Below are 23,223 nucleotides of genomic sequence, written 5' to 3'. Positions count from 1 at the left end.
TTATAAATTCGGAAAGTGAGGGAATACAGAAAAAAAGGAAAAGCAATCAAACAACCAGGTAGGGAGAAGGCAGAATCCTAATTACCCCTCAGGGGATACACAAAACAATCTACTTTGAATTTCTCTACTGTAACTAGGCATCCACCCAGGTGAAGGAGGGTTAACCATCTGCTAGCTAAGAACTCGGACTGGTCAGAACCTAAGGAATGAAGATGTTGATCCTTTCTGACCCTGGTGATTTCAACTAAACCTTATACTCTCAACCACTGACTCAATATGATATGGAATTCACCTGCTCAAGCCCCTTCAGGAAAATGCACAATACCTTTAGCTTAAAACCTCCCCGATTTTGCCACCTGAGAAGATACTGCTCTGGGAAAGGTAACCCTTGGCAACCCCCACTTCTCCGTACTTGCGGCAAGTAATAAATCCTTCCTTCTCATCTTTGGTTTGGCTGCGTCTTCTGCCCCGACACCCCTAAAGAGGCAAAATGTTTTCCGGGAACAATATGCCTCAGAATCAAAAAAAATAGGGCCTCATGTTACATTTGGAGTTACCAAAAATAACACTAGGACGGGCAGTCAAAATGACTGGAAGAGAAATGACTAGCTTTGAAGTTGTTGCTGCTGCTAAATCGCTTCAGTTGTGTCCGACTCTGTGCGACCCCACAGACGGCAGCCCACCAGGCTCCCCCATCCCTGGGATTCTCCAGGCAAGAACACTGGAGTGGTTGCCATTTCCTTCTCCAATGCATGAAAGTGAAAAGTGAAAGTGAAGTCGCTCAGTCGTGTCCGACTCTTCGCGACCCCATGGACTGCAGCCTACAGCCTACCAGGCTCCTCCATCCAAGGGATTTTCCAGGCAAGAGTACTGGAGTGGGGTGCCATTGCCTTCTCCGTTTTGAAGTTAGCTCTTTTCAGATGGAAATTCAGATCCATCAACTACACTAAGAAAAATGAAGTGAAGTCCGTGTACTGTAGCCCACCAGGCTCCTCTGTCCATAGGATTCTCGAGGCAAGAATACTGGAGTGGGTTACCATTTCCTTCTCCAGAAAGGATCCAGAGATCGAATCCAGGTCTCCCGCATTGGAGGTAGACGTTTTAACCTCTGAGCCACCAGGGAAGCCCAAAACTATGAGAACAGAACACTAACTTCTAGGGGGTCTAGGCATGGCCCACTGACTTTCTATCCAGGTAACTCACACTGAGCGGCGGGGCGGTAAGCAGTGAGCGAAGCAATGTGCGCCTTTCAAGGTTTACTTTTCACCCTGACAACTGATATGGGCCGCAGGCTCAACCCTCGACCGGGTTTGCCTCGGCCGCTCCAGCACCTCCTGAAAGCCGAAAGCAGGCGGGAAAAACAAACAGGGTATCAGCAAAACCCACGAGGCCTCCCGGTGACTGCGGGCTGGCTCGCAGCGGTGAAAGGGGCTTCGTGGCTCAGCGGTCCACCATATGCCCGTTCCCGGGCCCGTACCTGACTGGCGATGGACCTGCGGAAACCACACGCCATGTCTGACTCCACGAAGCGGACTCCACGAAGTTCTGACTCCAGAACTTCGCTCCTCCCTTCTCTGCACGCCCCGCCTCCGCGCGCCGGAAGTCCTCCCCGAAGGGTGCTGCCAGCCAATCAAACAGCAGCGTGGCCCGCTACTAACCTCTGCCCCGCTGCCGCGAAGGAGCGCGGGAAATCCCGAGTGCATCTGGCTTTCCACAGGTTGCTGGAGCCATGGCCACCTCTTCGGTGTCCAAGGTATGTGGGGGCGGACGCCTACTAGGACTCCATAGCTGCCTCATTCTCTTGTGAAGGAGGGATGAAGCAGAGGTTACATTGTCCAGTTGTCCTGGCTCGAGGGGCAGGAGCGGCGGGCGGAGCTGAGGCATCTTTGCTCCGCGTCTAGTGCAGGCCAACTTTGGGGAGCGAAAACGCCGAAATGCCTTAGTGTTTTGCCTCGCAGGAGGTTTTAAGTTCTGCTTTGTGGAGGTCGGATCCCGGGAGGATGTGCCCTAGTCTGCCCTCTTTTTTCCTTCTCGTGTTTATTGTGCGCCAAACGCTGTTAGATACCGAGATACAAGTGGTAAACAAAATAGGCGCAGATATTTTCATCATTACCGAAAATTCTTTTAGTGCCTCTTTAGACACTTAAGTGCCGCTTAGTAATATTAGGAGTACAGCTGGAAGCTCCTGAAACTTAAGTTATGTGATAAACCTGTGAATGCAGATACAGTTGCAATGACTTTTCTCCCGTTCAAACAGTAAATTAATGAAGGATATACCATGGATTTAATTTTTAATTTTGATTAAAACTACATTAGAATAAAATTATAAGACTCAGTACTTTGCAAGAGTACATATTTGGGAAAAACTACAAACTGTAGGATTCAAGCGTACTGAAGTTTGAGCGACTGTGATGCTAGATGCAAATGCCAGAAGAGCTGTCACTGCTAGTATTTTTTTTTTTTTTTTTAGGGTTGATGCTGTTTGCATTTTGCCCTGGTTATAAAGTTCATAGGTTTTAAAAAAGTTTTATTGGGAGTATAGTTGTTTTACAATGTTGTGTTAGTTTCTGTTGTTGTTCAGTTGCTAAGTCCTGTCCTTGTACAACAAATGAATCAGCTATATGTATACATAAATCCCCTCTTTTTTGAATTTCTTTCCTGTTGGTTCCATAGGTTTTGAGTGGTCTGTCCCCCAGTCCTTTTTGTTGCTTAAGCTTTTCTTATTTTTGTATACTTTGCAGGATTGTGAGAGGTTTATGGTTTTTTCTTTTTTCAGGAAAGCATTTATGACATAACAGATGCTTGTATTGACATAATTATGAAGGACACCTTACATAAATGAGAATCTTTAAGGACTGTTTTATTGGTTTATTGAACTGTCATCTTCCTTTTTTATTTAAACTAAACTTCTCTTTCCTTGTCATGTTTTCTGGCTGTTGGCGTTCCTCCCGTCTTCTTCCGTCTCCAACACCATTTCTCGATCAATAGTTGAAAGTGAATAATGGTATTACTCCCGCTGCCATATATTGGGATCCATTCCCAGGGCTCTTCATATCTCACTCCTTCATTGTTCCTTTTCCTGCTCCTGAATTGCAGGTGGCTATAGAAAGGAGGCAGTGACAAGCTTGTCATGGCACCAAAAGATTTTTCTTAAAAAAAAAAAAATTAAAAATACTTGTGTATTTTAAATCGTTCATTCAGTTCAGTTCAGTTCAGTCGCTCAGTTGTGTCCGACTCTTTGCGACCCCATGAATCGCAGCATGCCAGGCCTCCCTGTCCATCACCAGCTCCCGGAGTTCACTCAGACTCAAGTCCATCGAGTCAGTGATGCCATCCAGCCATCTCATCCTCTGTTGTCCCCTTCTCCTCCTGCCCCCAATCCCTCCCAGCATCAGAGTCTTTTCCAATGAGTCAACTCTTTGCATGAGGTGGCCAAAGTACTGGAGTTTTAGCTTTAGCATCTTTCCTTCCAAAGAAATCCCAGGGCTGATCTCCTTCAGAATGGACTGGCTTGCGGATTAAATTGTTCAAGACACAATTCTTATTTTGGACCCTGCTTCCTAGGTAGCTCAGTGGTAAAGAATCTGCCTGCCAACGCAGGAGACTTGGGTTCAATCCTTGAGTTTGGAATCCGCTGGAGAAGAAAGTGGTAACCCACTCCAGTATTCTTGCCTGGAAAATCCCATGAAACAGAGGAGCCTGGCGGGCTACTGTCCATGGACACAACTTAGTGACTCAACAACAATTCACATGGCCAGTTTATATTTGTACAGCAGTCCTTGGATCTATCCCGAGATGGCTTTTCCTAGGTATATTTCTTTCATTTTCCATAGAAATGGAAATCTTGAAGAAGCTGTCCATGATACAGCTTTAGGATTGTAGAACAAGCATAGGACCAGCAGCTTGGGGCCTGTGTATCACTAATCAAATAATATGAAACTCAGTGTAGCTAGGAAATTACCCAAAAAATTATTTGACAAGCATTCATCCATTTTGTATACTGATTGCCTAATGTATATGTTAACACAATCCTAAATACTGGGGAGACAGTTATGAGTTAAATGCAGTCTGTACTCTGAAGGTGCTTACTAACTGGGGAGACAGTCATAAATAGCTATCTTACATAGGGAAAATAATTTAAAACAAAGCAAAACAAAGATATGCAGATATGAGATATTAGATATGAGATATTAGGGGAAGGAATAATTCTTCTGATTAGAGAAATTGGGGAAGGGTTCCCAAAGCAGGTGAATTGGAGTCAAACTTTAATGGATAAATGAATAAGGATTTTTTTTCAGATGAAGAAAGATATGTAAGGTGAATCAGTAGCCAGAATTGTCTGTGTCCTGCCAAGGTTCTAGATACTTGGAATTTAATTAAATAATGAATGTTTCTTTAGAGATGGGAAGGTGTCAGTATTTTGTCTCATCTTGATGTTCATATTAATGTTCTTTTTTCACTGGGTTTTATAAAAATGGAGCTTTAATGGGTTTAAATTTCATCAGTTTTTATTTTCTTTGTCTCTTAGATTAGCTCCCAAAGAGTAAAATCAAAGAAGAGCTTCCCATTGGAGGGAGGAGAAAGAAGTATTTAATTCCTTGTTGTTTAAGAATTTCCCTTCTATAATTCAGATTGAAGAAAGATTTCTTAGCACTTTAAAGAAATGCCTTAAAAAAATCTGTTTATTCATAAAATACTATGTTAATCAGATTTGTCTGCTCCTTGGCTGCTTTGACTTTATGCTATTTTTTCTCTGTCTTTTTTGTAGGGTTGCTTTGTGTTTAAGCCAAACTTCAAGAAGAGAAAGATCTCTGTGCCAATAGGTAAAATATCTTAATACGAGATTTGTTAGTTTTCCTCCCTCGAGTCTGAACTAACCTAACTCTTAATAAATTAGTAATTCTCTTGCCTAAGTTTGCTTTGCTTACCGTGTTGATATAGCATTTATGTTCGAAGGCATAGGACAAAGTGGTAAGGGCACTGCCCTAGGCTCTAATCTAAAAGAGGATCCAAATGTGCATTCAAAAGACAAATTGAAATTTCCCTCAAAGGGTTACCATTCTTCAAAAGAGATTGTCTTAAAAATCCCAGTGATTTCTTGGAATGAGGTAGGGAGAGTTGCCTGCAGAAATGCAAGAGGGATTTTTTTGAGTGATGGGTATGTTCTCTAGATAGGATGGTTACGTTAAGTGTACACCTTGGTTCAGTTCAGTTCAGTCACTCAGTCATGTCCGACTCTTTTTTTTTTTTTTTCATGTCCGACTCTTTGCAACCCCATGAATCGCAGTATGCCAGGCCTCCCTGTCCATCACCAGCTCCTGGAGTTCACTCAGACTCATGTCCATCGAGTCAGTGATGCCATCCAGCCATCTCATCCTCTGTCGTCCCCTTCTCCTCCTGCCCCCAATCCCTCCCAGCATCAGAGTCTTTTCCAGTGAGTCAACTCTTCACATGAGGTGGCCAAAGTACTGGAGTTTCAGCTTCAGCATCATTCCCTCCAAAGAAATCCCAGGGCTGATCTCCTTCAGAATGGACTGGTTGGATTTCCTTGCAGTCCAAGGGACTCTTCAAGAGTCTTCTCCAACACCACAGTTCAAAAGCATCAATTCTTCATACCAAACTGTTAAATGGGCATATTTTATTATTTGTAAATTATACTTCAATAAAATTAAACTATTAAAAAATACTATCTTCTATTTATATCCAAATATCTGTTTAGTGGTCAAGTTAGAAGACTTGACTACTTCAAACAAATTAAGATGTTGTTACCAGTCAGAAAATGTTTATTGCACTGGTTCTCAATTGGGGCTGCAGATTATAATTAGTTATTTTTACATATTTATTTAGTTGCTCTGGATCTTAGTTGTGGCACACAGGATCTTCATTCGCCACATTTGAATTCTTAATTGCAGCATGTGGGATCTAGTTCCCTAACAAGGGATCAAACCTGGGCCCCCTTCATTTCGAGCACGGAGTCTTAGCCAGTGGACCACCAGCGAAGTCCCAAGATTAGAATCACTTGAGGAACTTAAAAAAAAAAACAAAAAAACTGATTATTTTTTCAGTATAATTGTAGATTCATGTGCAGTTGTAAGAAAAAGTGGAGAGAGTTCCCTTGAACTCTTACTCAGTTATCCCTGTTGGTAGCATATCTTGTGCCTGTAGTACAGTTTCACAACTAGCAAACTGACAGTGGTACAGTCTGTCGACCTTATTCATATTTCAACTTTCTTAAAAACACTGATGCCCAGACCCTATCCCAGACCAATTGAATCAGAATCTGTGGGAGTGGGACCCAGGTGTTAGTATTTTTTAAAAGCTCCTCTCAGGCATATTGAATATTTCCACTCAATATTCAGTACTATGAAGATTCATTCTGATGGGAAAATTATGTGCAGTTAAGTATACTCATGCACTAATTTTGTATTAAAAAAGGAAAACTGGACTATCCTATTGTTTGGCTAAGAAAATAAACAGTTCAAATTGGATTTTTCTAAATCATCACAGAAAGTAGACCTTAAAAGTGTTAATCCTTCAGTTTGAGACCAGCTAGGCTTCCCTGGTGGCTCAGTCTGTAAAGAATCCACCTGCAATGCAGGAGACTGGGCTTTGATCCCTGGGTTGGAAAGATCCCCTGGAGAAGGAAATGGCTACCCACTCCAGTATTCTTGCCTGGGAAATCCTGTGAACCGAGGAGCCTGCTGGGATACAGTCTATGTATGGGGTGGCTGAGAGTTGGACACAACTGAGCAACTGACACACACGTGTTAATTTATTTAATCCTCTCCGCAAATGATGAAATCAGTTTTAAACTGTTTTCTGCACTAAAGTATGTGAGGATACTTAGACTAGAAAGAACTTTCTCAGTGATAGTGCTAGCAAGTGGCAGAGCTGAAATTTTAAATCAAGCTGATTCCAGAGCCTACAGTCTAACCACTACTTAATACTGTCTCATAATATGAGGCAAGTTTTTGCTTAGAACTTTTTGTGTTGAATTTCAGCTGTAACTTACTAAGATTTGTTTAAAGATTTTTAGTGTTAATAAAGCTAATATGTATAATTATATAGTTTGAACTTTGAAGTACCTGAGGTTTTTTTTTTTTTTTGGTATGTGTGTGCTGATTAAAGGCCAACAGATACTGTTTTATTACGAAACTCTTAGGGGGAATTGAGCCTGATTATAAGATGGAGCAGAAATGAGGAAAACAAATCCAGATTTTAGCACTTGCTTTCGCTGGCTTCAGTTCTTGAAACAAATTGCCTGAAGAAGTAGGAAGATGCTCTGCATTCCTCACCATTTGTCCCCTTGGCTTGAAGACACTTGGGCATATATATAAAAGAAGAATGGTACCTCTCCCTTGCTTCAGGGTTGTGCGGATGACTGCACATCTGTAACACAACTGGGCAAGAGGTGGAGAGGGAGGGAGGGCCAGGCAGCGGCACTGGCACTGTAGGAGGTGTTCACCTGAGCAAAGCAGCTAGAGTAGGAGCAGGAAGGAATCTGTCAACAGGGAGCGCTTACCTTCTTTAGCTTAATACTTACTTTTTTAACTTTTTACCTACCAAATCTACAAATGACAGCAGTTAAAGTGTCCTGCTGCTGTTTTTTCCCTCCAAATTCTAATAGTTAAAATTATATATTTTGATGTAGCATAAAAGGTAATATCTTGATTTACCACTTTAATGTTTTATATGCTTTTACTCTTCAAATTCGGAGAAGGCAGTGGCAACCCACTCCATTACTCTTGCCTGGAAAATCCCATGGACGAAGGAGCCTGGTAGGCTACAGTCCATGGGGTTGCTAGGAGTCGGACACGACTGAGCGACTTCACTTTCACTTTTCACTTTCATGCATTGGAGAAGGAAATGGCAACCCACTCCAGTGTTCTTGCCTGGAGAATCCCAGGGACGGGGGAGCCTGGTGGGCTGCCGTCTATGGGGTCCCACAGAGTCGGACATGACTGAAGCGACTTAGCAGCAGCAACTCTTCAAATTAAAATGACTTTTTCACAATTAAAAAATAGATAAATTTAAAAAATAAATAAAATAGCTTTTTCTATTTAAGGACCTGTGTTATTCTGTTTTATCTCTTAATAATGTATCTTCCGGAGAAGGCAATGGCACCCCACTCCAGTACTCTTGCCTGGAAAATCCCATGCACGGAGGAGCCTGGTAGGCTACAGTCCATGGGGTCGCTGAGGGTCGGACAAGACTCAGCGACTTCACTTTCACTTCTCACTTTCATGCATTGGAGAAGGAAATGGCAACCCACTCCAGTGTTCTTGCCTGGAGAATCCCAGGGACAGGGGAGCCTGGTGGGCTGCCGTCTATGGGGTCGCACAGAGTCGGACACGACTGAAGTGACTTAGCAGCAGTGTATCTTCTTGCTTTTATTTGGTTTGCATTTTTATTCCATAACCTTGTCTGTCCTTTGCCATATGATGACTTCAGTATATTCTAAGGCTTTTGATAAATTTTAAAAATCAGTACTTATCAAAAACTGAGTAACAATTAGAAGGAAGAGTTCCTAAACTTGAAAGAAAATTTCTATTCCAAAGTATCAATTAACTTTAAAACTTGTTCAGAGGATTCTAGCAGCATCTCAGTGAAATCAGAAAAAAGTATGTACTTTCCCAATTATTTTTTAATACCATGACACTTCTAGCTGTTGCAATATCTATCAGTAAACAGGAAATATGAAGAGAAGTGGAAAACTATAAAGCATATAAAATATTTGACTATTTTACATATTCGAATATTAAAAAAGAGACCTGTAGTATTTGGAGATGTGAATTTTTTTTAGCATATTAAAAATGTCACTTCTTCCCTAGTCGTCTACAGATTTTACTTCATCCAGTCAAACACCAGTATAATTGGTTTTGAGAAGTGACAAAATTAATTTGAAAGAATGTCTTAAATTTTTTTGAAAGAGAATAATGTTTGATGGTAGTACGAAGAAGCTGAATCGATTTGATATTAGAATGTACTACACAGCTACAATAATTAAAAGAGTCAGAATTGGTACGGGAGTAGAGTTGGATTTGGTAGAACAAAAGAAGTTCAAAAACAGTTTCAAGTGTATTTGTAAGTATTCAGACCATAAGGGCATCTTACATTGGTGAGAGCAAGGATGGATTATTCAATAAATGAGTATTTTTTAAACTGAAAGTTTGCAACCCAAGTGTGAGTCATGAAATCAATTCACTGGGTCCTGACAGTTTTAAAAACAGGTTGGAAAACGTTTGCTATCACATGAAAATGAAAAGTACTTTTATAGGACTTTTTGTTTTTCATAGATGTACATGTATAGGATGTAAATGTGTTCCTTAGTATGGATCATGGTTTAAAGAGTTTGAAAACTGTTGCAATAAATAGTATGTTGATAAATGGCTAACCATGTAGAGGAAAACATTCAAGAAGGATGTAAAATGCAGACTAAATAAAAGACTGCTATACTATTTCACTTGAACAAAGAATAAGAATAGTAGCAGTTAAATGAATGAGAATTAAATGAATGAAAATAGGAAAAAAAGAAAGAAAAAGAAAATGAATAGTAGGAGAAGAATTAATGAGAATCATTTAGTAAAGGAGAATTAAATGAGTGAGAATCACTTAAAGGAGAGTTCAAATATGTGAAGTATACAGAACCTTGTAAGAGCAAATAGAGAAAATACATTAATACTAGATGTATGTACCTCAAACTAAAACCATTAAATAAACTATTAGAAATTTTTAAAAAATTATAGAAATACAATCAAAATTAAAAAGATTTTTGAACTTACAGATACCATTAGTATAGTAAAAATATAGATATAAATAAAATTAAATATAAAGGATACTGAATGTTACTTATAAAATATATATATTTCTGATGTTTATTAAAAAATTCAATCCTGTCACTTCCTGTGTGATTTTGCACAGAGATTTCCTAAGTGTTACCATGTAAAAAAGAAACTGACTGATTTCTTTCTGTGTTTTTAGAGGACTATTTTAATAAAGGGAAAAATGCATCCGAGGACAGTAAGCTTCGCTTTGAAACTTACCAGTTAATATGGCAGCAGATGAAATCTGAAACTGAGGTGAATCCCTTTTATTTTTTTAAATAAATAACGTTTCTTTAATATCATACCTCTCATGTTTGTTGGCTTCCCATTTTACTTTCTACCAATTTATAAGAATATTGATGACATATAGTTAATCTTGGTTAAGTATAATATGTATATCCTAAAACAACCACAACACTCTTGTTTCAAGTATTAAGCCTAGCTTCAGGTATTGGGACATGTGTTTACAGTGGTGGCTCCTAGTGCATAGGCCCTTTTCATATCGTCACTACTTTTAAATAGTGGCACTCTTTTTATTTTTTTAATTAATTTAATTGGAAGGTAATTACTTTCCAATATTGTGGTGGTTTTTGCCATACAGCGACATAAATCAGCCATGGGTGTACATGTGTCCCACCTCCCTCCCCATCCTATTCCTCTGGGTTGTCCCAAAGCGCTGGCTTTGAGTGCCTTGCTTCATGCATTGAACTAGCACTGGTCATCTGTTTTACATATGGTAATACACATGTTTCAGTGTAAATAGTGGCACTCTTTAAATTATCCATTCAGTTACACATTTAAGAAATCAAGCTAATTCTAAACTACTTCATTCTCTCATCCCCTTTTTCAGTTGCCATGTTCTTAATATTTCAGCTCTGAAAAGTTTCTCCACCATAGCAGATTTGTAGATGTGGGGCCAGCATCTTGAGGGGACTTGTTTTGTTCGACCACACAGGATTGTATTTCTTGTTCTTTTGTGTCTTTAGGGGGCAGAGTTATGTACTTCCAGTTTATTACTGCCTCCCACCACCCTCTATTGCTTTCCACCTGATGGCTTTGCTCCTTGCTATATTCTGTGGGACCCTTGAAGCAGTTTGGATTTATGGTTTCTAGTTTAAAAATGCTAAATCGCTTCAGTCGTATCTGACTCTGTGTGACCCTAGAGACAACAGCCCACCAGGCTCCCCCATCCCTGGGATTCTCCAAGCAAGAACACTGGAGTGGGTTGCCATTTCCTTCTCCAATTAAAAAATCTAAATGGCCCTAATAGATTGTCATCATATCCTCTTAACTGATGTCCCTGCCTCTGATGTCAAACCCTTCAGGTCTGTCGCTTATCCCTATGCCACCATTGGCCAAATCCTGTGGGGCAGATCCAGCCCTATGCCAGGCTACAGGGGTTTTCCAGCCCCACTACCAGAACAGCTTCTATGATCCCGTCTAATCTGGCCTTCACAGATTAACCCTTCTTAACCCCGATTTAATCATACCTCTGCTTCAAATCCCTTTAATGGTTCTCCCCATAGGACAAAATCCTAATGCTTCAATTTCAGATATATATTTCCTTGGCCTAGTCCCTTGAGTGTTTTGTCCAGTCTCATTCCTGGCCACTTCTCATGTTCTTTATGCTTAGCTATGTCTTTGATTGCGCAGATGATTGGTGCTTTCTTCCTTGTTTGCCTTCTCCATTGTCCATTCCCATTCCTTCTTCATTTTTTTTCATCCACCATCACCTCCTGCATCACCTGCTCCCTGCTTTGGCTCAATTATATTACCTGCTCAGCTTAAGTTGGATGGTCCTTCTTTTTGCATAGATTGCTACAACAGTATTGGAACAGTGTATTTTAATTTAATTGTAAGTGTTCTATCTCAGTTCTTCTCTTTTCTTGGGGAAGAGATTTTTTTCATTTGTAAGGTGATTAGAAAAGCCTTGTTGAATAAATAAATGAGATTTTTTAAAGGAAAGAATCCCAAACACTGGATATTCACTGGATATTTAAGGAAAAAAAATTTAAATTTCATCTAATAATCATTTTACATGTGATCTTTGGAATTGAAATTATGATAGTTTTCTTTCTCAGATTTGGAAAGATGTAGCAGATTACTGCTAAAAATAATTTGTGAAGTTTTGTGTTTTCTTTGTAGCGACTACAGGAGGAATTAAATAAAAACCTATTTGACAGTCTCGTTGAATTTCTGCAAACATCTCATTCTGGGCTCTGGAAGAATTCTAAAGACTGGAGCTGTGAAATAAAACTCAGAGAAATTCCAACTGCTGCACTTGTTCTAGGTACAAATGTGTGTGTTTGTTTTTTTCATAAATAGTGGTTTTGTTGTTGAGAATAGTATGGAATCACCTGTTCTGATAAATTTGTTTTGTCGTTTTCATTTGCAAAATTACATTGATCAAAATTTGCATACTTTGAAAACCAATTAAGTGTTCTTACATTAATCATACATCTGTAAATTAAATTGACCAAGGGTTAGTTAGTACCCTCCTCACCTTTTTATCAGAAAAATGAAGGGGCAATAAATTTGTATTACTATTACTCTTTCTTCATTAGTTATTTTAATATGAGATTTGAATTCAGTAATAAACTATCAGTATATTGATAGATGTGACTTTTATTTTTTAAGTCATATCTTCAGTGAAATTACTCTGACCTTAATTTTATTTCCCTGTGCTTATTTTTAAAAATTTTGTATTGTAATATTGTGTTAATATTAACTGTTTGGAGGGGGAGGTTGGATGAAATATATATGTTACTTTCAGACTGCAGATGTAAATTTTTTAGGTGCTTAAGTATCCATCACTAATATCTCATTTTAATTAAACATCTAGAATGCAGGATATTGGAAAAAATTCTTTGGAATATTATCAAATTTTCTTCATTCCTTTTGAAAGGAAAGTTGGATTTATTTGGATTCCAACTTAAATTCCAATACATTTAAGAGTATTCCAAACATACTTTTCATTGTATTTCCAATTTATTATTTATTCAAGGTATTTATATTAGTGAGCTCTCAGATAAGAAATTAATTCTGTTATTTAATACTGCCTCTAACACTGTTCATTACCTAAATATTCTTCCTGATATTCAGGGCAATACCTCTCAAACTTTAATGTACCTATAAATAATCTCCAGGGATCTTAGTAAACACAGATTTTCATTAATAAGTCTAGGGTGGGGCCAGACTTATTTGCTGGTTATTTAAGCGTGCTCATTTCTAACAAGCGTCCAGCTGATGCCCATATTGCCAATCCCAGGACCACTCTGAGTAACAAAACTCCAGCGAATGGTTGTTGTAATGCTGTGGACCAGTTTTTCAGTGCAGTTTTAATTTTAAACCCCTTCCATTTACTGATGAGAAACAGAGACCTAGTGATGGCTGGCCTGTACTGTCGGGGTTTTAGTTTCTCTCCTGCCAGGTTATACAGCCTGATAGATGGCTATTGTTGTTCAGTCACTCACCTGTGTCCAACTCTTAGTGACCCCATGGACTGCAGCCTGCCAGGCTTCCCTTTCCTTCACCATCTCCTGGAGCTTGCTTAAACTCATGTCCATTGAGTGGGTGATGCCATCCAGCCATCTCATCCTCTGTCCTCCCCTTCTCCTCCTGCCCTCAATCTTTCCCAGCATCAGGGTCTTTTCTAATAAGTCAGCTCTTTGCGTCAGGTAGCCAAAGTATTGGAGCTTCAGCATCAGTCCTTCCAGTGAATATTCAGGACTGATTGCCTTTAGGATTGACTGGTTTGATCCCCTTGTAGTCCAAGGGATTCTCATGAGACTTTTCCAACACCACAGTTCAAAAGCATCATTTCTTTGGCACTCAGCCTTCTTTATGTTCCAACTCTCACATCTGTACATGACTACTGGAAAAACTATAGCTGTGACTATTTGAACCTTTGTCAGCAAAGTAATGTCTCTGCTTTTTAGTGTTCTGTCTAGGTATGTATAGCTTTTCTTCCAAGGAGCAAGTATCTTTTAATTTCATGGCTGCAGTCACCACCTGCAGTGATTTTGGAAGAAGAAAAAATCTCTCACTGTTTCCACCGTTTCCCCATGAAGTGATGGGACCGGATGCCATGAGCTTAGTTTTCTGAATATTGAGTTTTAAACTTTTCACTCTACTCTTTAACTTTCACGAAGAGGCTCTTTAGTACCCCTTCGCTGTCTGCCATAAGGGTAGTGTCATCTGCATATCTGAGGTTATTGATATTTCTCCCAGCAATCTTGATTCCAGCTTGTAATTCATCCAGCCCGGCATTTCACATGATATACTCTGCATATAAATTAAATAAGCAGGATGACAGTATACTGCCTTGATGTACTCCTTTCCCAATTTGGAACCTGTCCGTTGTTCCACGTCTGATTCTAATTGTTGCTTCTTCACCTGCATACAGGTTTCTCTGGAGGCAGGTCAGGTGGTCTGGTATTCCCATTTCTTGAAGAATTTGCCACAGTTTGTGATCCACACAGTCAAAGGCTTTAGCATAATCAATAAAGCAGAAATAGATGTTTTTCTGGAAATCTCTTGCTTTTTCTGTGATCCAGCAGATGGTTGCAATTTGATCTTTGGTTCTTCTGCCTTTTCCAAATCCAGCTTGAACATCTGGAAGTTCTCGATTTGTAAACTGTTGAAACCTAGCTTGGAAAATTTTGAGCATTACTTTGCTAGCGTGGGAAATGTGTGCCCCATTGTGCAGTGGTTTGAATATACTTTAGCATTGCCTTTCTTGAGATTAGAATGAAAACTGACCTTTTCTAGTTCTGTGGCCACTGCTGAGTTTTCCGAATTTGCTGGCATATTGAGTGCAGCACTTTAACAGCATCATCTTCTGGATTTGAAATAGCTTAGCTGGAATTCCATCACCTCCACTAGCTTTGTAGTGATCCTTCCTAAGGGCCACTTAACTTTGTACTCCAGGATGCCCGAGTCTAGGTGAGTGATCACACCATCATGTTTATCTGGGTCATTAAGATCTCTTTTGTATAGTTCTTCTGTGTATTCTTGCCACCTCTTCTTAATATCTTCTGTTTCTGTTAGGTCCATACTGTTCCTGTCCTTTATTGTGCTCATCTTTGCATGAAAAATTCTCTTCAGTTCAGTTCAGTTCAGTCGCTCAGTCATGTCCGACTCTTTGCGACCCCATGAATTGCAGCACACCAGGCCTCCCTGTCCATCACCAACTCGTGGAGTTCATCCAGACTCATGTCCATCGAGTCAGTGATGCCATCCAGCCATCTCATCCTCTGTCATCCCCTTCTCCTCCTGCCCCCAATCCCTCCCAGCATCAGGGTCTTTTCCAATGAGTCAGCTGTTCGCATCAGGTGGCCAAAGTCTTGAAGTTTCAGCTTCAACATTAGTCCTTTCAATGAACACTCAGGACTGATCTCCTTTAGGATGGACTGGTTGGATCTCCTTGCAGTCCAAGGGACTCTCAAGAGTCTTCTCCAGCACCACAGTTCAAAAGCATCAATTCTTCAGCACTCAGCTTTCTTCACAGTCCAACTCTCACATCCGTACATGACCACTGGAAAAACCATAGCCTTGACTAGACAGACCTTTGTTGGCAAAGTAATGTCTCTGCTTTTTATTATGCTCTCTAGGTTGGTCATAACTTTCCTTCCAAGGAGTAAGCGTCTTTTAATTTCATCGCTGCAGTCACCATCTGCAGTGATTTTGGAGCCCAAAAAAATAAAGTTTGACACTATTTCCACTGTTTCCCCATCTATTTCCCATAAAGTGATGGGACCAGATGCCATGATCTTAGTTTTCTGAAGTGTCTCTAATTTTTTTGAAGAGATCTCTAGTCTTTCCCATTCTATTCTTTTCCTCTGTTTCTTTACATTGATCATTTAGGAAGGCTTTCTTATCCCTCCTTGCTGTTCTTTGGAACTCTGTATTCAGATGGGTTTATCTTTCCTTTTGTCCTTTGCCTTATGCATCTCTTGTTTTCTCAGCTATTTGGAAGCCCTCCTTAGATAGCCGCTTTGCCTTTTACATTTCTTTTTCTTGGATATGGTTTTGATCACCACCTCCTGTACAGTGTTTGGAATCTCCATCCGTAGTTCTTCAGGCACTCTCAGATCTAATCCCTTGGATCTATTTGCCTGATACATGGTTGTTTGATAAAGTCAGGGGTCTGAGGAGAACATATTTCCAGTTAAAGACAGTGTTGGTTATCATGTTTCCAGTAGCAGTTTTCAAGCAGTTAAAGTTTTATAGTAGCAAGTCTCAAGCTGTTACCCAATGTCTGCTATTGGAACCAGCCTAAGCATCAAGGCACCGTCTAGAAATCACAGATTGTGATGTTAGGGAGCTTATCAGTAGATAGAATTTTTTTAGTGGGGAAATGGCCAGTCAGCTCTGATAACTGCATGCAGAGCACCAAAACTGATTTGTGGAAATGAGACCCAGAGATACAATAAATTCTTAAAGAACCTAAAGTTTTAATTTAGTTTTAGACTGTTCCCTCAAAAATCAACTTAGCATGACTTACCTTTTGTATTTTGCTATGATCATTTAATAGTATTAATGTTTGGATTCTCCTCAGTTGTTAAGTTAGGGTCACACTAACGGCCTTATTGTTGAATGATTATTTTAAAAGCTCTTTATGAGTTTGAAATTCCTCCTAAGATGTTTTCATGGGTCATTACACATCCCCAGTAATTTTTTTTTTCTTAAAGAAAAGTTGTGTTAAATACCTTTCCTGACAGGTATAGTGCCTGCCTCTTTGTATGTGTTTGTAATGGAGATCTTTTCATTTATGCAGTATATTTTCTTATTTTCTATTATTAATCATGTTTTGAAAATGTTTTACTTAGTAATTCACTTGGCATGTAAAATTGCTTTTCTTATTGTTAAATTATTAATGATAAAAATGGTGGTATAATATTGGTTTATTATCCCATAGGTGTGAATGTAACAGATCATGATTTAACACTCAGAAGTCTAACAGAAGTCCTTCAGAATAATGTCACTCCTTATGTAGTCTCATTGCAAGCTAAAGATTGTCCAGGTAAAGTATAAATGCTCTAACAGCCTTGATAAGATGTTACAAATCTCCATCCTTTTCTTTTCTCGCTTTAATTATCCTCTTTATTTGTGGGAACAGCGTGGCACTACACTTTTGGCAGGATGAGGTTTTTTAAGTGCCTCTCAGAGTAATCTTGACTTTTGCAAGACTCTTGACCACTTTTGTTCAGTTTATTCTTGCCCCACCCCTACCATATCAGCTTCACTACCAGTGATAGTTCAGGCACTTCCCAAGATGTGTTCCTGAAGCCAGTAAAATTTTAATAAATTGGGCAGTTTGGAACAGGAAGTTGAGAATTGAGGACTGAGGAACTTTTTATTTAGCCCAACAGAGAAGAGACTACATACATAGGCTCATATTTACAGCCTCAAATCATTGTATCATTCCACTTTGAAAGACCACCATAGTCAAAAAAAAATAGTCCATTGCCAGAGCTAATCTCGATGGAGCCATTAAATCATGAAGAATGTGGACACTAACAGAGTCAGATGTGCTTAGATTTGGACTGACAAAAGGGCTTTAAGTGGTTATATTCATGTTCATATACTATTTGAAATTAAATAAAAGTCCTTGGGACATCTTTAAAATGACTATAGGGATTTCACTGGCAGTCCATTGTTTAAGACTGCACACTTCCAATGGAGGGGACACGAGATTGATCCCTGGTCAGAGAACTAAGGTCCCACATGCCGCATAGCATGGCCACCAAAAAATAAAAAAGATGATTATAAGGAAGAGTTTAATCAGTAAAATAACTTATGTAAATAATATTATTGATCTCTTTTTAGGGGCCTTAAAAACCTTTTGCTGTCCAGTGTAATTTAAATGTATATTATTCCTAATATAATTTGTAGTTTCCATGTTTACACATTTGCTTAGGTAACACTTTTATTACAATAAATAAATACAAACTTTGTCCTAGTATTAGTCTGAATTAATAAAATTTAAATATTAAGGAGAGAATACTAATGAACCTTAATAGTTAATATGTTAAATGTTATGTTAATATTAAGTGTAGGAAAACATGTTCTACTGAGATAGTGATCAAAAAGTCTTAGATTTGTTTTAAGGGAATATTCTTTCTTGTTTTATGTTCTGTAGATATGAAACATTTTTTGCAAAAGCTGGTCTCACAGTTGATGGACTGTAAAGTAGATGTGCAATCCAAAGAAAAAGAAAGTGTTCAGGTCATCCAGAAAAATGTACATTATTCAATGGATTCTCTTTCCGCTTGGTATATGAGTGTCACACAGGTAAATGTAAACTGACAATTTTTTTTTTTTTTTTGCCAAGAAATTGGCGTATGATTGAAGAGGCTTGGAATTACAGTGAACTTAGTACTGTTTTCATCTAATAAGGATATGTTTATGCAGCACTAGGTAGCTAGTTTAGTAGTAGCTACTTATTTTTCCTAAGGTTACTAGAATCTAAAAGTTTTCTTTTATTGGTGTGCAACCTAGTTCCTGGGAAGTGTTTAGTTTTTTACAGAGTCATTTTATTTGTGGGAGAATGTTATCTAATGACAAGACAGCATCAGGAATTTGTTCTGCTGCAGATTCTATCTCTATGACAATGGCTATAACTTTAATATATTATCTCTTGGGTTCCTCGTTATTTACTTTGGTGCAGTAGAACCATGCTTTCAGTACCCATTGTTTGATGAGGAATAGTCATATATATATATATATTCAGTTGAGTTCATTCACTCAGTTGTGTCCAACTCTTTGTGACTCCGTGGACTGCAGCACGCCAGGCTTCCCTGTCCATCACTAACTCCTGGAGCTTGCTTAAACTCATGTCAATCAAGTTGGTGATGTCATCCAACCATCTCATCCTCCGTTGTCCCCTTCTCCTCCTGCCCTCAATCTTTCCCAGTATCAGGGCCTTTTGCAATGAGTTAATTCTTTGCATCAGGTGGCCAAAGTATTGGCGTTTGCGCTTCAGCATCAGTCCTTCCAGTGAATATTCAGGACTGATTTCCTTTAGGATGGACTGGCTGGATCTCCTTGCAGTACAAGGGACTCTCAAGAGTCTTCTCCAACACCGCAGTTCAAAAGCATCAATTCTTTGGTGCTCAGCTTTCTTCACAGTCCAACTCTCACATCCATACATGACCACTGGAAAAACCATAGCTTTGACTAGACGGACCTTTGTTGGCAAAGTAATGTCTCTGTTTTTTAATATGCTGTCTAGGTTGGTCATAACTTTTCTTCCAAGGAGCAAGTGTCTTTTAATTTCATGGCTGCAGTCACCATCTGCAGTGATTTTGGAGCCCATAAAAATAAAGTCTCTCACTCTTTTCATTGTTCCCCATCTATTTGCCATGAAGTTATGGGACCTGATGCCATGATCTTCGTTTTTTGAATGTTGAGTTTTAAGCCAGCTTTTTCACTCCTTTTTCACTTTTCATCAGTAGGTACACACACAGATATATATATATATACACACACACACACACATAATGTATTCATGTATAAATCTCATGTGTTCCATGTTTGGAGTTCTCAACGAATAAATGCTCTGTAAGTAAAGTATGTTTAACAGGCAGATAATATAAATAGAAGTTTCATTCTACCATGACATCTCTGGTGAAACTGAATAAACCTAGATGATTCATGAGTAACTGTACCATAAAAACCACAGTCTTAGTTTATGATGCTGTTGTAGCCAGATAGTATGGGAAAAGTTACTGAAGTGACATTTTCTGCTGAATGTATTTGCTGAAGTCATCATAAAAGAAGTTTGTTTTGCTTTATATAGGGATTAAACTGGTTCTAATGCTTACCAGAATATGTTAATTTGATCCACAGTTTGTTTCTGGAAATCAAATACTGCCTGAGATTTAGGTCAGAAATCTTTAAAAGTTGGGATTGGATCAGATGATATTTAATATGTTTTTCAACTTGAAATTTCACAGTAGTGGAGCAGCAAGTAGTGTTACTCATTACAGTTTTTAATTAGAAACACTGGTTCTCCCCTTAAAGCAAAGCAAAATATAACATTCTATGAACAGAAAAATCAATTTTATAGAAAATATTGTCTTCTCCCCTTGCTTTTCCTGTCATTTTCTCAAATAGAAGAAAATATAAATATTTCATATGAGTTATAGATTTTATGAATTTTTTTCTTCTTGGTTATTATTCCCATGTCAGCCACAGAATGATTCTGCTAATAACTGTTGGAATGAATTTCTCTTTATTATGTGGGAGAAATAAAAGAAATAATGTTACTGTGAAATATGAAGAACAGTATATCAATTTGTGGCATTATAGCATTGTTTGGGTGGTAAAGCTTACTTTTAACTCTTTCTTTCCACCACGGCTCGAAAGAAGACAGACCCCAAAATGCCAAGAAAAAAGAGGACTTCTTCCAGCCAGTGGCAGTCTCCTCCTGTTGTGCTTATCCTAAAGGATATGGAAAGCTTCACCACAAAAGTACTCCAAGATTTTATAATTATCAGCAGGTAGATGGTGTATCTTCTGGCTTTTTCACAAAATTTTTTATTAAGAAGACATATAATTTTTAACTCAAAAAACAACCTTTTGCAGAGAAAATGCATAGCAGTTTAATCTTCATTTTGATGCTAATGGATTGAAACCAGGAAGGTTTCAAAGTGTTTATAAAATTGAACGTTTAAAACCACCTATCAGATTTTCATGTGCTTTTTGATCCAAAAATGAGACTCAAAAGACAAGTTAGCCAGTTTTTAATTAGAATGATAAAGCAGAATGAAATGTAGTTTCTCTCCCAAGGTTGTCTGTTTCTTACTTGCCCTCTAGACGGATAAGCTACTCCAGATTGAGCTATTCTTGTCGTGTCTTATTTTCTGATGCCTATCCACTTAGAAGGTCTGAGTTACATATGTCTCTACTGAGCAAGAAATTTTTTTAAAATAACATTATTTTATATGGATTTCTAATGAGAAACAACTTTTATGACCTTACCTGAACTTCAAGACAATCCTGTGAGACTTGGAATTAAAATAAATAACCCTATGTAAAAACCCAGTGACATGCTTTTCTCATGGTACATTTTTTTGATGTAATTTATATTGGCATCTTCTGTATGTTAACTTGCTTCATAGTTATGGCTACATTTGCCTAAACCTATATTGTGTGAGAATCTACTAATATTAATACAATTCTTACTTTGATAGTCCTTCCCCGCCCCCATTTGAAGCTAAGATTTCCGGATTCTTAAGACTTCTCTTAATGTTGACACTGAACAGATTTAACATGCTGAAAAAATGCACAGTACAGAATAGTGATATAAAAACTATACTTTTTGGAACTCAGACTTGTGACTGCTTTTACTATCGAAAGTAAGAAAGAAAAACTTAAGCAGTAATAGAGTGCAAGTACTTTATACTATGAAAGTAGACCTGCATACCGGTAGAATACTGAGAAGCAGTACCTATTATGAGGGAACAAACAAAATCATCCGCCACAATACAGAGGGCTCTGATCTACAGTAGCTCTAAGGAATATTGCTGCTCTAGTCTGTGGAAGTCATTTGTGTTCATACTGGTAATGCTAAGAATAAATCATGTTCAGTAAGTTTGAGTTAAGAATGCAGGGAAAGGATGTAACATTTTAAAATTATGTCCATTAAAAATATCTTACATGTTTTTAAGAAAATTTTTCTAAAGCTTAGCTATTATGGCGGGATTGACATAGCGTGTAGAAATGTCCATAAATTAGTGAGCTTCGTGTGACTGAACTGTTAGGCTAGATGTCTAACCATGAGGAAGACTGTAGGTATGGCTCAAACTTTGGATGAGAGTTTGAATACTATCTGACACTTGTTTTAACACTGATTTTGTATAACCTAAGAGGGAAGCACTCGGTCTCTCTGGACCACCATGTTCTTATTGCTAATCTATTAAATAGATTGATTTCAGAGCTAAAATGTCCGGGAAATAGCTAATTCTGTGCTGCCATAACAGAGGAAAATGAGTGACCTAAAACTTTTTATTATTTAGAATGATCTTCCTTAGCATTGTGTTATAAAGTAGGCATTAAACAAAGGTTGTCTTATTTTAAAATATGATGTATTGAAATATATTTGCTAAAGACTTTGAATTTTTGTACTTCCTTTGAAAACCAGTCAACATCTACATGAATTTCCACTAATACTCATTTTTGGAATCGCTACATCTCCTGTTGTCATCCATCGGCTGCTTCCTCATGCAGTATCATCTCTATTGTGTATAGAACTGTTCCAGTCTTTGTCTTGTAAGGAGCACCTGACTACAGTACTTGATAAGGTAAAAAGAAAAAATTGTACCAGTGCAATAGGATGAAAAGAAAACTTCCAAGAATAGACTATAAATATAAATGTTAGTGATAAATTTCTGTATCTCTTACTATGATATTGTATATGTTCCTACACATATTTTTTGTGTTTTTATTTATTTTATAATGTATAGTTTGGCCTCCTCACTTAAAATATAAGCTTTATGGAAAAAGTAATCATATCTTTCTATATCTACCTACCTATTAACCCTATTAACTAGTCATTACTCAATGGAAAATTACAGGTTTTTTAAATAAATTTTTACAAAATTTAATGACTCCTTAGTAACAGTAGCAATGTTTTGACACTACATTTTATGTTAAATGATTTGGAGTTTTTATGGACTCTTTCCTGTCATGCTGCTCATGACAAAAAGTAAATACTAAGGTATTCCCAGACTTTAGCTCTGTGTTTCTACCTAAGTGGAAATACTCTACTTTAGTATTGACCTTCTGTGAATTGTTGCTGAACTCAGTTCCTTGAAGATGTGCTTTGTACTGCTGCGTAATTTAAACTAATAATGACATTCCACTTATTTAATAATCACTTTGACATTTTTTCCCTTTAAAGGTGGTATCCATTGACAGCTGGAAATTTTTCCAGCTACAGTATTTAAAGTTGCTTGGTTGTGACCAAATTCATTTGGCCTTCTGTAACTCTGCTTCAGTTTGAAAAGCCTAGTATGACTTCATTTTCAGATTTTAAATCTTCAGTGTTGCCACTGAAAATTAGCTGAGTGATACAAATTTACCAATTTAATATTTTTTAAATAGACACCTGTTATTTTAGGTTTCTCATTCAACAGTACATAATGCGTTACTCTTCATTACTGTGCATAGATGAAAAAGAAATCTTATCAAATAATAAAAATTGCCACAGCCTACAGCTTCTTCAGTGACTTCTGATGGGAGAAAAGAGATTGTATAGATGATATTTTTTGATAGAATTTAATAGAACTTTTACAAATTAGGAATCGAATGAAGGATGATGGACATCTTTGATTTGAAGATGTAGAATGAATAGCTACTTGTGTTGTTGTTACTGTTTCATAAATTATTTTAA

General features: G+C 38.0%; 2 protein-coding genes across 6 annotated transcripts in view; one reads left to right on the top strand and one right to left on the bottom strand.

Annotated features, from left to right (window-relative positions):
• Positions 1-1,634, bottom strand: part of RARS2 (arginyl-tRNA synthetase 2, mitochondrial) — a 73,994-nt gene extending 72,360 nt beyond the window's left edge. The window contains exon 1 of one of the 2 annotated variants that reach the window (XM_055535531.1): positions 1,478-1,634. In XM_055535531.1, the coding sequence (XP_055391506.1) occupies positions 1,478-1,513 (36 nt within the window). In that variant the 5' untranslated portion in view covers positions 1,514-1,634. The remainder of the gene's footprint in view (positions 1-1,477) is intronic. The other variant, XM_055535534.1, reaches the window with a different exon arrangement.
• ORC3 (origin recognition complex subunit 3) overlaps positions 1,611-23,223 on the top strand; it is a 76,058-nt gene continuing 54,445 nt past the window's right edge. For 2 of the 4 annotated variants that reach the window (XM_055535523.1, XM_055535522.1), the window contains exons 1-8: positions 1,613-1,753; positions 4,769-4,823; positions 9,982-10,079; positions 11,970-12,114; positions 16,744-16,848; positions 17,968-18,119; positions 20,196-20,329; positions 21,973-22,132. In XM_055535523.1, coding sequence (XP_055391498.1) covers positions 1,730-1,753; positions 4,769-4,823; positions 9,982-10,079; positions 11,970-12,114; positions 16,744-16,848; positions 17,968-18,119; positions 20,196-20,329; positions 21,973-22,132 — 873 coding nt within the window. In that variant the 5' untranslated portion in view covers positions 1,613-1,729. Of the gene's footprint in view, positions 1,754-4,768; positions 4,824-9,981; positions 10,080-11,969; positions 12,115-16,743; positions 16,849-17,967; positions 18,120-20,195; positions 20,330-21,972; positions 22,133-23,223 lie in introns of all 4 variants that reach the window. The other 2 variants (XM_055535524.1, XM_055535525.1) reach the window with 2 other exon arrangements.

This window comes from Bubalus kerabau, chromosome 9, assembly GCF_029407905.1.
Source record: "Bubalus kerabau isolate K-KA32 ecotype Philippines breed swamp buffalo chromosome 9, PCC_UOA_SB_1v2, whole genome shotgun sequence".
NCBI lineage: Eukaryota > Metazoa > Chordata > Mammalia > Artiodactyla > Bovidae > Bubalus > Bubalus kerabau.
Note: the sequence above shows the minus strand (reverse complement) of the source record. Positions and strands in the feature narration are given on the sequence as shown.